This window comes from Agelaius phoeniceus, chromosome 3 (genome assembly GCF_051311805.1).
Source record: "Agelaius phoeniceus isolate bAgePho1 chromosome 3, bAgePho1.hap1, whole genome shotgun sequence".
In the NCBI taxonomy this organism is placed as follows: Eukaryota; Metazoa; Chordata; class Aves; order Passeriformes; family Icteridae; genus Agelaius; species Agelaius phoeniceus.
This window is the reverse complement of record NC_135267.1, coordinates 66,644,640-66,661,178: the sequence shown is the minus strand read 5'-3', so window position 1 is coordinate 66,661,178 and position 16,539 is coordinate 66,644,640. Positions and strand designations below refer to the sequence as shown.

General features: G+C 38.0%; 1 protein-coding gene across 2 annotated transcripts in view; it reads right to left on the bottom strand.

The window, feature by feature from the left end:
- The window catches only part of UTRN (utrophin), a 307,788-nt gene that overhangs the window by 177,208 nt on the left and 114,041 nt on the right, over window positions 1-16,539 (bottom strand). Inside the window, exons 49-51 of one of the 2 annotated variants that reach the window (XM_077175513.1) lie at window positions 14,014-14,219; window positions 12,396-12,550; window positions 6,969-7,158 (exon numbers count right to left, since the gene is read on the bottom strand). In XM_077175513.1, the coding sequence (XP_077031628.1) occupies window positions 6,969-7,158; window positions 12,396-12,550; window positions 14,014-14,219 (551 nt within the window). Of the gene's footprint in view, window positions 1-2,454; window positions 3,066-6,968; window positions 7,159-12,395; window positions 12,551-14,013; window positions 14,220-16,539 lie in introns of those variants that run through there. The other variant, XM_077175512.1, reaches the window with a different exon arrangement.

Sequence of the window (16,539 nt, the reverse complement as noted above, 5' to 3'; positions counted from 1 at the left end):
AAAGTGTTTATTTTTGTTTTTGCTATAAAGAAATTTGAAAAATGTGGACTATGAATGCTGATTGCTACTATTATATGAGGCTGTTAAAAGGAACAATCACGACTTTTCCCAGTACAGTTAAATGATAAAGCCTTACTACTTCTTTCATAACCAGTGCAGTTAAAGAAAAATACCTCTAAACTTCAAGAATTTGTCTTAAATACTTTATTGGCCCTCTGTTGCAATTCAGAGGACACTTCACATGCAATATTTAGATGTAGTTCATGAAACACCTACTTATACAATGCAATAATTCATACACTACAGTAAATAGTTTCTCTTCTGCAGATCTGAACTATACCAGTGTATCCAGAGAGTGCACAAGACACGTACAAATGTCTGGCATTCCAAAGACAGGAGTATACAGGGCACTACAAGAAATCCTTCCTGACTTGCTGTCATGGTTGCTCTTAGTAATTTCCATACATTTTCTCATCTAAGTATTAACATTTCCATCACCAGACTTCCATCTATCATTGCCTTACATTGACACCTGCTGGAAGTGACTGGGATCGTAAACCATTTCTTTTTTTCTGCCTCAATTAGTGCCTGATTTAACTCTACAAGGAGACTAACAATTCTACCTTCAGTAAACTGAACACAGACATCTGAAAAACTAAGCCACATGACTTTTTAAAAGCAAAAAAACCCATACACTGTGTAATTTTAAGCAATGTGTAATTCCCAAGGCTATTACTGCATGGGTTCTCAATCAGAAAATGTATTTTAATAAAAGCCTTTTAGAAGATTTTTTCACTACCCCTTGGGTAGATTTAAACTCAACAAATTAAGTATACATCCATTAACTAGGCTCTCAGGATAATTAGCAATAATTATAACTCCAGGAGTCACTAAATAGTGGCTTGACAAACATTTTATAAACAAGTTTATACAAATAATATAACTAAACAGGCAATTATAACCTGTATCTTTACATTATTAAAAAAATCTGCCTTATTCACAAAAGCAAACAGGCTGTTTATTGACAACTGATAAACAAGAACAACTGAGAAACGTTTGTTAAAGCAGCTTGTATGCACACAAACTACTGTCTCTCATTCTTTATAATGAAGATGCATCTATTAGCACAGCTTGGTAAACTGAAGCATGCTGAAACAGCCATCTGAAGAAAATGTTCTTCCCTATATGCCAGAACTTCATCTACAAGCTTCACTGAACAACATACTGCATGATACTTTTTCCTTACTTTTAAACCCTACTCTAAGGATGGGATCTCTCTCACTTGATGTCATTTTTAAATTCCTCACAACAGAAAGCACATCTCAGATTGAAGCAGGAAGGATGAGTTAAGGTGGCTTTGCTCTATCATCAGAACAAGACTTTGGTTCTCACACACCTTGTATGCAAAACACAGATGTATTTTCATCAAAAAACCCAGACACTTTTAAAGTATCGTAAGCAGCAAGAAAAAAAACAATTTCAAAGGCAGCCAAATAGAATTTATGTAATGTATATATTACATACAGCTGAAGACTTATCAAATTTTAAAATTTTGCAAAGTTTCAAGACAGAATCCTTATATTAGAAGTTCAATAATATTAGCACAAGTATGACCACCTCACACAGGCATCAACACTGCAGCAGTATTAACTCATGGACTTTACAGATCAGTTAGAAGTTTATTAATTTTATTTACTTATTTTAATCTGGTGAGTGATCAAAACTACTTTTAAAAGTGAATTTTACTAGGTATCCGAGATCATCACCACAGTATTAAGGTTCAGAACTACTGAGCCCATGAAAAAAACAAAAATGTAAACACCATCTTTGGAAACAGAAACAATCAGCAACCAAAACAGGTACCATCAAAACCAGCAATAAGTGGTAGCCTATGTCAACATGCTTTTCCTCAAACTTTTCTTGATTTTCTTAACTGAAAGAGCTCAGTTAGTGAAGGCAGAATTAATGGCTGTGTATTAAGTCTGCCGAACTCATTCCTAATTAAAAGCTTCATAAAGCTCAAAAGAAAAATAACACTGGGCATGGAAAAACACAGTTATTCTACATAATGGGTACACAGGAGTTAAAGAATCACATATACCAAGAAGTAACTAACTCCCTAGGAAAAGAACTGGTTGTATTTTACAAAAAAAAAAAAATCTCAGTGAACATAACAGTTTTCCTCCCAGACACCTAAATGGTGGGCAAGAGAGCACTTTTCTAAAAAAAATGTATCACTCTGACAAGCACAGGGTTGTTTTGTTTTGGGTTGTTTTTTTTCTTATTGTATTTTTTAACAAAACACACATGGAAAGCATTACAGACTTAAAAACACTAGATAGCCAAGATGATTTTGACACTCATCCCATGCTCACTTTCTTTTCTTTTTATCTCAGAAAGACAACAGAGTTAGCAATACACACACACTCGACATTTAGGGCTTACATTTCCTACCTTACAAAGCTTCTGGTAACGGGGAGAAGAAACTGCCATCCTCTGTAAACGATGCAACAACACCACAACTTTCTGAAGAGAGGTTCTCACCACAGCCATCATTTTAAGTTTGCCACACTTCTGAAGATACCTCAGAATTTGCATTATAAATGAAGAGCAACTATCATTTCCTCCCGGTCACTGGACAATGATTTGCCAGCTTTCTGAGCATGCTCTCTTCCACGACTGCTTTTGCAAGCTACAGGCTTTATACGTTTCAAAGGCAAAGAAGATTGATACAGCATAAGTTTTTCTCCCAAAATAACCCCACAAAACAAATGCAAAAAGATAACAGCTTTCACAGATTCCTCTAATCGGTACTGCTCAGCTCTGCTTCTGCAGAGGGCAAATGAAGTTGAGCAGCCGATCGTATGCCTCCGTTCAGGAGTGCACTAAATAGCCAGAAAAAGGTTATTAATTTAAGCCTGAAAGCTGCAGGAACAAAAAAGGAATTCCTTCAGGAAGACGGCTCCACTGTATCACAACAGTTGTTCCTCCCTAGTAGCTGCTTTCTATCAGCAGACAGAGTGTTTGCTTCCTCACTCTGGGAAAGGATGCTCTCGTTCTCAGACTGAACGCAGCTCTGGCAGAGCTGTAGAGTGAGTGAATAACAGATTGTGTTATAAATCTTGAGAGATGAGCACAGGGATACCTGCCCTAATTATATCAGCCTTACGTTAAAGGCTAATAAATCACACAGGCGTTTCTCAAAACTAGATTACCCAACACAAAAGGGAAAATTGCAGGGGGTAAACCTCTTTCTATAAAAACTCTTTTAAAGCAAAATTAGTCAAAGGGATCTAAAGGATCCCACTTGCACCAGAAAGTAGCAATGTCTTTCACAAGTCATTTCCAATTAAATATTTTCCAGAATGACTTTAGACAAGAAAAAGATAGGGTTTTGACAAAGTAAAAGCATACAGTTGCATCATCAACCCCTTCTCTAAGTCATTCTTGAATCCAAAGAGCTAACATAATTTTGATTAATTTCCCATGACAAAGCAGAATTATTTAAGCCATCTAAGGATGATGATAGGATGTTCAAGAGCATGGAAGTGGTTTCCTACCAGCAAGGAACTCCCAGTGCAATACAGCCAACATACCCCTATGTGTGGCAAAACTGCAGCATAACCAGAGCCAGCTACTCATTGCTTCCAAAGGTGCTTTGGTGAATCTACTTAAATCTGTATCAGAAGGGCTGCTGTAGCAAAGGTTCAGGGAGGCCTGAACACAGTAGGTGAAGTACCAATCATATGATTTAAAGTGCATATTTCCACATGAAAAGGTCCCTACACATTTCAAGCACATCAATCAGCACAATATGCAGGCAACAGCTATCCTGACAAGTTTGTATGATCCAAAATAATGCACAGCTTAGATGTCAGTGCATTATACACTGCTTTGCTTCTTCTAAGGCACTTTCCTAGGAAGGAGATGAATGCAAGGTTCAGGTTCTTCATACAGGACATTTAAAAACTCTTCCCATCTAATTCTGTGAAGACAACCTTTTCATCTTTATTTTTAGGACTGAATCAATGTTTCTACCACTCTTCCACATAAACCCCATTTCCCTTTGACACTTTTTTGATGTGTCCGCAACAATAACAACATCATTTTGAACAGATAAACAGATACACAGATTCCATGCTATATATAGAAATCTTACCATCTGTATTCACCTTGCCAGACACACTGTCTTTTCTCATCTTCATGACTTATTTGAACTATTCCTCTGCATGCCACTGCTCCTGGCTTACATCCCTTCCACTAGAAGCCTGCTTCTTTAACTTTCCAGATTGAGTGTACCATTATTAGCTGACACGCTTTTACCAAATATCTTTTAAGGAAACCTGTGAAGCAGCAGAACTCTGAAACCATGGAAGCATTCAGAAATGACTCTGCAAAAGCCCAAACTTCTTCTGTGCAAGCAAGACCCCACAGTCCACACCTTCCTTACTTCCTTCTACTTTTTATCTTCCCAGATCTTTCCATTTACGAGTTTGAATCAAGCAGTGAGACAAAATAGCCAGACACTACTTATGGTAGCTTCTTTTAAAATACAACAAAATTTTTTAATTATTTTGAACACCTTTACAAGTATAGGCCCAGGATTTCATATACCTTGCATTACTTCTTACTATTTCCTAGCTTATTTTCTGCATCTTTTTTCAAATTAGGTTTTAATCTCTTCCAAGTCACTGCTAAAAATTTTCCAAAACAGACTGTAGTGTTTTGGCACTAACCTGAATGGAAAAACTTCTAGAAGGTTTAGATACTGAGAGAATTAATTGAACTGACTGATGATATAATTTAGATGTCTCCTTTTTAAAAAGACATTGCAACCACACCCAAAGTCTTCATTATTTGCATAGTACTGTTGCTGGCGTCAGGTATCACAATGAAAGACAAAACAAAGCTTCAGGACTCAGATCATTGATTCCACTGTAGAGTGACTTGAGCTGCAGCCAAATAAGGTAGGCCCAAAATGTAATGGAGGATAGTCCTCCCATGCATGCACAGATGCCAGTTTAACAGATGATCCTATTTTGAAAATGCATGACATGTAACAGCAGCAACAATAACAAATTCATCACCTTTTGTCTAGGTTCAGCTCTCTTCACCTAGAATTTATCACACAGTGAACTCATAGAAAAGTTTTACTTAATGCACAGGCCTTGGGAGCAGAGGCATCTTCACACACAGCAGAGAAGGTTATAAACCCTGCATTCTTAAAACCATTTAACCACTAACCATAAAACCAATACTTTACATATTCAACAAGGCACCAAGAGAACAACACTCATTTTACACCACTTAAGGGGGGAAGAAAAGGAAATTATCTTTGTCTAATCAGATAATAAGCTTAAGAACTCGCAAAGGAGTGGGCTTGATCTTTTGAGGTACAGCAAGATGTTGGAACTTCATTTTATTTTCAGAAGTGCAACAAATACTTGAAAACAAATACTTGAAAACTTAAACAGCGATTTTGGAGTCATGATATTAATGTCTTCATTTACATTTAAAGACGGTAAGATGGTAGGGGACAGGGTTCATTCTGGAAGTCATTATGCTATGACATTCTTGGATATGCTCCACTTCCTAGGGTAGCCAGAAAAGACTTACCATGTTATGTGAGGTCATGGGTGAGTTAAGTGATGATACTTCATGTGCACAATATCAAAGATATGGACAATATCAGGTACCAGATGCTGAACCAGGGAAGATCAGCACCTCCACCTGCCTTTTCAGCAGTGACAAGCCAGCATGCAAAGTCAGGAGTTGGTCATAGACCCTCTTCTCTCACAGCAGTCTTGCACAACAGTTCTCCCCTCATGCAGCACCAACTCAGGCAATTTTAATCAGATTGCAGCACAACAAAGAATGGTAAACAACCTTCCACACACACAGTGCTTCACAGCCACACAGAGCCAACAAACAAATTGTGAAATAACAGCTGTATCTTGGTGTTAACTACACAGAATGCAAAGTAATGCAGAAATAAGTCTATTTACACAAAGCACTACTTCCTGTTGTTCACTGCCTGTGCCCTGTTTTAGCTCTTCCACCTCCACTACATCGCAGTAGTCGGAAGCGGCACCAATAGAAAGCATAACATTAAGCTCTAGGTGTCACCACTACATACTAGGCTCAGCATTTCACGAAAAGCCACATCTCTACAGATGAGTTACCTGCCTGACTAGAATAATTCAGTGAGTGACATGCCATCTTCAAAAGATACAAGCTTCCACAAAACATTGTACTCTTACTATGACTAGCAAGAATAACTTCCTATCAGATATTTTCAACAGTCTTGTTTCATTTCAATTCTGCGTAGACATGTTCAGATTAAGAGTACTACTAAAAGCAACATCTTTTTTTTTTATTTTAAGCTGCTCAAACCCACTTAGATCACAGGTGACATTAATCCAAACACAGAGTGCAGGATTCAATAAGTGGTGTCAGTTAAACTCCTCAGTCATTTCCAAGGTTTCCAGTCTGGGGCCTGAACAAGAAAGAAGGCCACCTGGGGAGCTGCTGGGCAATAGGAGAGGGAGAAAAGGTAACCCAAGCACAACAACTTCTTGGATTGCTAAAAAAGCAGGAGGAAGGTGGCAGACAGAAATAGGAGAGAGCGCAGCTCAGGAGGGCTTTACTTGGAGGGAAGTAGATTAAATTGTTTGGTTGAAACAATCACACAACATGACTTGGTTTAATGAAGCGTACACTTGCTGAACACAGTCACCCTCCAAGGACATTTAAGAGCCCTCAGTGCCAAGGACATACACAAAAATATGTGCTTCAAACCTTAGGAAGACAAATCTGCTTCTTTCATACACCTGACTTCTAAAACACTGTGTCTTAGGAAACACCTTTCAATAGGCTGCAGCTTTCTCCAAGCAAGTAGATAGCTTTCCTTTATAAAATTTGCCATTGAGAGAAAACCTGAATAACATCAATAATACTTAGTTTCTCACCTGCATTTGCTTTCTGAGTTCCCTTATGTAGACACTGTCCTGAGCAGTGTTCTCACGCTCGGATGCATCTGCCAGAACATTTACTGTTGTCTCTGCCTCTTGAATCCACTTGAGGAAGCTCTCCAGATCCTTCTGTGAGGCCTGTACTGTCTTCATCTCTGTCTCCAAGAAATTCTGCCTATCAACAGCTCTGAAAACAAGACAAGTGTCAGTATATTCCCCCATAAGACACAACATTATATACATCATAATGAAACTGCTAAAAGGAAATCTGAAATGCATCTCTAGTAAGAACAGAGATACAGCTTGTTTTATCATAATTTATATCACTGTTTTTAGTGTATCTATAGTTGCCCACAGATGTCCTGAACTGGTTATACATTTGACAGACCCTTTTTTAAAAGGCATGCAGTAAAAACTCAGTTACTAGGTTTTCCTTTTAGAGTGTTACCATCATCAACTTATGCTAGTCCAAAGGGTAGAAGTGTTATTGCCATGTGTGATAAATGGGCTTTTCCACATCAACAAAAAACATATGGAGTAGAAGCACTGAGTGCTTGGGGTATTTTTGTTCCTCTTTTACAGTGAGCAGAAACACTGCCATAAATTCTTAAGAGTTAAAGTGCTAAGGGATGAAAAGTCAGATACCTGGTTCTTTCTGCTAGAAGACTTTTGACACAATCACTCAAACAAATAGAATAATACACTGCCATCAAAAACATGCTCAACTGACTTAAAAAAAGACTGGTAGAATATGGTCCAAATAATTTTCAATAATCCAAAAGACTTCTAACTGATACAAACACTAAAGTTTGTGTCTGTAAGGGGATTTTTTTCATGTAATAACAATATAATCTGAACATTTTATCAGCAACTTCAAATAATTTCCTAGGAAAAAAATCACCTTATAGTTCTGCATAACAGTTCTGTCTTCTAGTGATTGAAATGATACTATCCCACACCAGAACACTGTAAAGAAATCTCTAACAGAGCTAACAGCTAGAATGCTTCTGCTGAGTAAGTAGTTAAATTTTATTTTCACATCAAGCACTAGCTGTATTATAATATTTTAGGAGTAAAGTGATACTTAATTTCAAGATAGACAAGGCCAAAACACTCAGCATTTGGTATTTCCATGTTTCTCCAGACAGGTCCAAATTTGTGTCTTCTGCATCCTCCCATCTACTTCAGCTTTCTTTCCTCCTTTTCATGCTGTGCTGCTCAGCAGTATGAAGGAATAACTATGTTTGGAATTGTGAATTTCAAAAGTAGTTAAAATATTCCTTTTAGAAAAGAAGCAGTGGGTGTTCAGTACCATTCAGGATGACATTTCAAAGCAAAAGTAGCCTGGTTTACTAGCACATCAGATGAGACAGCTACAAGTAAAAGCTGTCCTCTTTCAAGGACTGTGAGGAAATCTCATGCAACCCCAATTCCGCCAGGCTCACATTTCTAAGATTTGCATAACCAACTAAACTTTTTAGAAACAATTTGCTCCAAGATAGTGTTGCAACCCCTATTTTAGAAGCTTTGGTCTTACACCACTTGTTAATTGCTTCAGCCAAAATAAGACGCTAAGAATTGCTCCTGACTTTGTGCTTGCCCAAGTTTTGGTGACTAGCAAATGACTAGGAGAGCAAGAAGTTTTCATTCTTGCTACTCACTTGCAGCTGGAATGCTTCACCCAGTCTTGAGAAAAAATACATAGCATGCTAGGGATAACAAGTAGTTTGATAGATATTGTCCAGGAAAGATAATAGGCACCAGCTGAAAAATTAGAGGACACCAAGGAACTGTGAGAAAAATGTAAAGTAAAAGCAGTTATGAGCTCTAACTTCAAAATCCTCTCCCTCTGCAGGGATTTTCTTTCCTAGCAGGGGGTTAAGGCCAAAGGTGGAAGAACAGGAGTGACAGCAGGAAGAACAGACTGGTAATAAAGGTGACCTTCAAAGGAAAAGAACAGCCCCAAAGGATGAAACACTAAGTGACCCAGATCTCTAAGTAGTGATGTATTAGATAGGAATTGAGACAACTTGAACTTTGAAGTTAACAACATTCATTGAAGAATATTGTCTTCATCCTAAAGTTTTAATTTCTCGAGCCTTCTGCTTGGTCGAGCTTTAAGGAAAGAATGAAATCCTATTACTGATCCACTGCTGCCATACTAAATTAAAGCTGAAAAACAATCCTGCTGCTACATACATACAAATTTACAACTAATGTCCTAAGATTACATGGGTGTTTTTAAAGACGACATGTATAGCAAGCAGTAGTGAGCAACACTTTAAAAGAACAGATGGAAATATTTTCCTCCCCTGCTAGTAAAGACCTCAAACATAAAATACAAAATAGAAAATTTTTTTACAGGAGAATTCTGTACTGCAGCTTAAAAACTACCCCATTCTATAAAAACATAACTCAGATTTTCAAATAATTCTGACACAATTAGAGCAGCCTCAAAAGACAGAGGATCTGTATATCTTCCAGGCTGCAAGAACTAAATGTGAGGAGAAGCTGGAGAATTATTTTCAAATGTAGCTAACCTATACAGTGATAGTGGAGAAAGTCTACACAGATTCTATTGGCAAACACACACCCAAGAAAAAATTGTTACTCTATTATTTAATTTTTCATGGCTCTGTTTCAGGTTTCTGTTCCACCCAATTATTTTTCCAGATTTATACTAAAAATCTGCAATGCATACATGTGTGTGATCAAAAGAAACTCAGAAACTAACATCTGAGACAGTACAGAAAGCAACTATAATCCATTACCAAGGCAGCACAAACACCTAGAATGACTATGGTTTCACCCTAAAGTATAAAAGTAGAACATAAATAGCCACTGGGCAAAGTACCCAATTTACACAATGTCAAACTGGGGACCTTCAATCTCTTAATGCCATCAGTTTAAAATAAGCTTCTTCGCTTTACATGCCCTGGCTACAGTCTTCCTGGTGGCGTTCTTATGGTGGCCAGAACCATAATCCTTCCAGGTGATGCTATGAAGGACCCTTTCCACAGGGTCCTTCAAGTGTGAGTGGGGGGAACAAACTGGTATTTTAAAGCATTATGCTATAAATACAGATTTATTCTTATAGAAGCCATAGGGCTATATGTCCACTCTATGTATAAGCCCTACATGTCCGAACACCTGTCACAAAAAGTAAGCCTCATCACTGGTATTTCTATTTATTGCATTTAAAGCAAGTATAAAAACCTTCATCCTGTTGAACCAGTGCTTTCACTGCACATTCTCCCCTTTTAATTCTACTGTGCTGCTCAGATGGGGTTACACTGAGCAGCTCCACATTGGCTACCCGCTGGCTCTCAGAGTTGTCCCTTACATTCTGCCACTAGTTAATAAACAAAGCAGATATTCACCTTCCTTAGGCTGCAGACTTCAAACAGTAGCCCCAGTGATAATTAAGGAGCTTCAGTTATACACAACAAAATGCAGTAGCTTATTATTTTAGACTTTAAGCAGATTCAAAACTAATTAGAGGCTTCCAGGCAGGAGCTCTTCTTTCTGGTCACCTTCTCTGAATAGTGGGCAGTTTTATGCCAGCTCTAGCCATAGCACTGCAAAGTCTGAATGTGAATGAGACTAATGCAGAGTTTTAGTCTACTGTCAATGCTAATCCAACAAGGAGCTGTTTTCCCTCATCCTCTAATTAACCGGGAAACAAGCTGCCACATCCAAAGCACAAAATGACAGAAGAACAATTTTCCTCCAAGGAAGGATAGGATGACATTCTACTCTGCTTCCTTCATTACCTGCTTACTGAGAATAGTCCTGCTGAGGAGGCCTTGGAGGTGCTGGTGGGTAGGAGGCTGGACATGACCCAGTAATGTGTGCCTGCAGCCCAGAAAGCCAGTCATGTTCTGGGCTGCATCCAGAGCAGGGTGGGCAGCAGGGCAAGGGAGGGAATTCTGCACCTCTACTACACTCTGGTGAGATCCCACCTGGAGTGCTGCATCCAGCTCTGGGACCCCAACATAAGAAGGATGTGGACATGTTGAAGTAGATCCAGAGGAAAAACTAAAACATTCTGAGAGCTGGAGAACCTCTCCTATGAGGAAAGGCTGAGAGAGTTGGAGCCTGGAGAAGCAAAGGCTCCCAGGGGACCTTACAGCCTTCAGGGACCTTCAGGCCTTGCAGAGCCTGAAGGGGGCCTACATGAAACATGGAGAGGGACTTTTTGCAAAGGTATATAAGGACAGGACAAGAATAATGGCTCTAAACTGAAAGAGGGCACATTTAGTTTAGCTATTAGGAAAAAATTCTTCACTGTGAGGGTGGTGAAGCACTGGAACAGGAGAAGCTGTGAATGCCCCATCCCTGGCAGTGTCCAAGGTCAGACTGAATGGGGCTTTGAGCAATCTGATATAGTGGATTGTGGTCTACCCATGGCAGGGGGGTTGGAACTGGATTATCTTTAAGGCCCCTTCCAGTTCAAACCATTCTCTAATTTCACAAGTTCTGTGATGCTCTCCTCCTCTCACTCCTCAAGAGATAACATCTCCTTAAGCTTTAATAAGTAGGCTTATCATTCCTTTAACTGACATCCCATTCCAAAAGCAGCTGCTTCTTTCACATGCACATGTATACATACAGAATTTAGTTGTCATCTTCCCCACTTCCACATAAAGAGGATCAATTTTTCCTTCTCTCCATCTAACCACAATGCATATAGACTTTTAGATTTCAGAGTCAGACACTATTCTAAATCTTAATCGTCTATCAATACCAAACACGCAAAAGAATTTCTGCAGAAATTAGATTATCCTGCAGGAAAAAAAAATTATGCATAGGAAAATATCACATTTTCATTGAGACATATCTTTCATTGAGACATATCTTCTTAAGATACATCTTAAATAGAGGATTAATAAAAAGAAGTTTCAATTAAGTCTCAATTCCTATAGCACAAGTATTTTCTAGATGAGAGTACTGGAAGGATTGCACTTGAGAACCCAAAGCACAGCCCCACTCTGGGGAAGTTTCCATTAGATGAAAGGCCATAAGCAATTCATGCATGGGGAGATGAAGCTGAACACTTACAGCCTTACAAAAAGGAAGGACAATAACAAACCACAAATACATAAACCATACCAGCAATAAAGAATAAGAGAGGAACTTTGAAAGACACTTAGAGAACAATAGGCACAGGAAAACCTGAAACCAAACACAAGAAGTCTCTTTCTGCTTAAAAATATAGCACATAAATGGGAAGTCATACAGAAGCTTTCCATTGAGAACTGTGGGAATTTCAATCATGAAAAGAGCTTGACTGCAATTGACTATCTCCAGCAGCACTAAATGCTGCACTAAAGCACACAGAGAAGAGACTACAATACACTTGTATACAGAGAATACAAGTTTAAGGCACAAGCTGCTACATATAGAGTGAAACCTTGTAGTTACCTCTGGTTGAGATTAACCCAGCAAGTGTTCATTTGGTCAGTAGTTTCCTTCACCTTCCTTGAGTCATCATCACGATACTCTCGAAGTAGTTTATTAGAAAGATCATTGAATGCTGCTACTGTGATGTCACCTCTATGCAAATCCTGTACCAACAGCTAAAAAGCAGTGCCAAATGAGACAGATTAAAATGAGACTATTTCTCATATTATGCATTTTATCACACATTATAAACCTCTCATTTTTTCCTCTTTTCTAAAAAGAAAAATGTGCACATTTTTCATCTAGGGGTAAAACCTTACAGAGAAAATCTACAGATATTAAATGTCCTGATAATGAACTAATCAAAGCATAAATAGGTGAGAAAAAGCTGCATTTGCCAGAACTGCCAAAGGCTAGAGAAATCCTCTTTTATAGTCTACTGGCAACAGAAATAAAAATACTTCTGTATTTTGAGTAGCAGGAATAAGTTTGAATTATTATAATAGCAATATAAGCAGCATTTAAAAGCAGCATAAATTAAATGTGCAGTATGAGAATTTGATTTCATTCTTTGGGGTTTTTGGTTTTGGTTTTTTGTTTGTTTAAAATTAAGGAAATACATTAGAAAGGTTTCTTTATTGTGGCAAGATATTTACAACGTGCCTTGACTTCAGAGAACCTAAACTCATTTCAAAATGAAAAAGATATATATATATCCAGTTGCACATTATGGCCTCTGTTTGGGCATGGACCTGCTTTCACTTAAGAAAACAAAGTAGACCTAATAGTCCATTTCTATTTCCCTGCTTATGCAGAGATAGACACTAGTCAGATAGCTGTGCAAAGCACACAGCTTTACTGTCTACTTAAACAGCTATGGATTGGTAAGCAATTCTCACAATCATACTCCATGCCTCTTTCACTACTCAGCTGCATCCCTACATTGCCCCTTCATGAATACATATGTGCATATATATATATATATGTACATATATATTTTAAACTCTAGTATATCCCTGTTCTAAATACTGCAATGGCAAGAGCCTCTCCTCACTGCTTTGTGTCTTTAGTTCTCATACTGTGCCACCTACAGCCCACCCTTTTTCTGACAGCCACCAGGACAAAGGACACTAGACTTACAGATTTATCACAGCATGCTTGATATGATATAAAAAGCATCAAAGATTGCATGAAATAAAAAAATAATTTTAAAAAAGCATTGGATATGCCTGGCACCCACCAGATGTGAAACTCAGGAGAATTTTAAATACCTTAGTCCATTCCTTGACTTACTAAGCTACTGTTAAATATTTCTATGAAGTCAATTCTGTAGCGGTATCATTAAATTTTAATTGGTCTGGGGTTCAAGCTTTTTGCATAATATCATTTCTTTGATGCTAAATTATACTAATTTCAACTAAGCTTTAAAAGGCACACATGCCACCTGTTTACTTCCCAAAATGGGATTCTTGGGTAGTCTGATATATTGAAAAACATAGACAATTAAAATATCATGTCCAAAAAGAACCAGAAAATAGTACAACAACTAAATTGCACATCCACTTATCAATTGACTGTAGTAGCATTACACGGACTCAGGAACCTGGTATGGGAAAAAAGTAAGCATAAGTGGCCTTACTTTGCTCTCTGCAATCTGTTTGGCAAGCATCTCTTTTGGGGCCTGCAGGAGCACTCGCAGGCGGATCTCGCACTGCTCCATGAGGTGCTCCATCTCCTGCCTCTGCTCGTGCCACTGCAGGCTGTCTGCCAGCATGTGCTTCAGCTGCTGCTGCCGCACCTCCACGCTGTGCTGGGTGCTGTCCCACTGGCTCTTCAGCTTCTCCACTGCAGAGGACAACAAAGAACATGAAAAGTGTGAGGCAAGTGAAAAAGTAGCCATAACTACCTCCCACTTTTCAGGGCAAAAAGCAATAATATAACAAATTCTCAAATACAATAGTCTCAATATTCAGTATTTTAGTTCCCCGTCTAGTTGACATAGTCACAGAAGCAAATGAAAAAACCAGTTGTTTGGCTTCCTCTTGTTTGAGTAGGACATCGTACAAGTAACAACTATTATTTCTGATATATTTCAAAGTCATTATTCACTTTCAAAGTACACACATATAGGAAACTTTACAGAGATATGCCAGCAGCAGGGCTCCAAGGAGCACAATTTTAGGGTGATTTTAGGATAATAGTACCAATAAGTCATCTTTGTGCATCTATAACTTAAACCAGTACAAACAAGTAAATAAATACTGTTTTGACAGCTTGTACAAAGCAAACTGAGCATTTGTGACCACTGTCTCAAGGCACCTGTATTGCAATTTTGGCAAATGTAAAAACATTCTACAAGGTAGTAACAAACTACTTTGGCAATTTAACTCCACCACAGGTTTCTACAGAATTTAGTAGATTACACAGCAGAAGAGAAGTTATTGGTTACACCCTACTCTCTTCAGGTGGAAGGAATTCCATTTCTCTCTCAATAAATAATGTATAAACACACTTAACCTCTAATAAACAAGGAGTGAAAAACACAACATAAGAGCCTAGAACAAAAATAGTGCATCACAAAAAGCAGTGAATCTGTCTTTGGAGAGAAATGCATGGCATCATACCTTTTCCTAGATACTTAAAGACCATTAAAACAAGTGTATTACTTGAAAGTCTATAGCAGTGGAAACAGGTTTTTCTACTACCTGTTGTGACAGTTACAGGGAACAAATTATATCACTAAAGAATGTGATAAAAAAGAATGTTGTAAAAAAGTTAATGGGAAAAAGCAGAACCAAAAAAGACTAAGCTGGATTTCTTGAGCATCTCACTACTCTGATCAGAAACAGGTACACAGTATGTAAGACTAAGACCAATGTATTTATTTTAACAGTAAGTACACAATTTTATTAAAAAATTAACAATCTTGACCCTCAAGTCACTTCAATTTTCCATGAAGAAAAATGCTAACGGTTGCACTTAAAATGAAATCATTTAAGTGGTATACATTTTTTTAACCTTTTGCAATTATACAAAGCCATTGTGCTTCATCTGCTTGAAAAAATCTCTTAACTAATACATTCAACAATATTCTGTTTAGTTCCACAAAGCCCTCAAAAACTGGGGCAGCAAAGCCCACCTGTCAGAGTAAATATCACTACACCGGACTGGTAGACAAATCTAATAATTTGTGCAATACAGATTCATCCATTTCAACCCACAGGCAGCTTGTGGATTAATTTTCAAGCACAGATATTTGATGTTTACATAGTAGTATTGCTATTATAGAATGAATATTATTTATATATTTTTCTTATTAATGGACAGATTAACCTTACTCTCTACACTGATGACATATCTACCCTTTTTTCTACCTCTTGCAAAACAGAACAGAAAAATAGTGACATTCCTGGTAGCCTCAGAACTTGGTGGGTTTAAGAGGTAAGTTCCTAGAAAAAGTTGTTCTGAAAAACATAATTGAAAAAGTATGGGCACCAGCCTGATGTCACAGACAAAAAAACTAGAAAGAATTTCTGATGAGACTTTTTTCAATTCTAAGTGTCAATAAAGTTTCAATTCTAAGTGTCCCAAAAATTGGGAGCAAAGTTCCAGAGAAGGAAGCTTTGCTGTTTCTCTGCTCCTATCAATTTGAGCAATTACGCTTCATCTGATGACACACAGCAGACTCCCAGAAGGTTGTAGGACATTGGTACATTCTGATATATATTCAGTGTCTATACATACTCAGTGTTTAAACAAAGGGGGTGCATAAGGAGCCCAGAGCTTCACTTTTCTTCAAAGAGCAAACTTTTCTTAACAAATATCAGTGGTAACAAAACCTTCAATTTTCATGTTTCATGAGAGGCAGAAAATCTTCACACACATCTAAAGTATCTACTGGAAGCCTAATCCATGGCACCACATACAACTTCTCTTTTCCCACCCTGGATACACACAACTATAGGGGAACTCAAACTTGCAACACAGTCCTTTACTTCTTGTTCAGCTTTTCTGAAGAATCCAGAACATTTTGTGACTGACCCCATGTCCCCTTGTTGACTGACTCCCATGGTTATTATCCTGCCCTGAGTTTCCACCTCACCCTTAGTTCTGAGTGACTGCAAAACTAAGTTGCTTCTTTGAATCTTACTGCCCTTACCAGTCT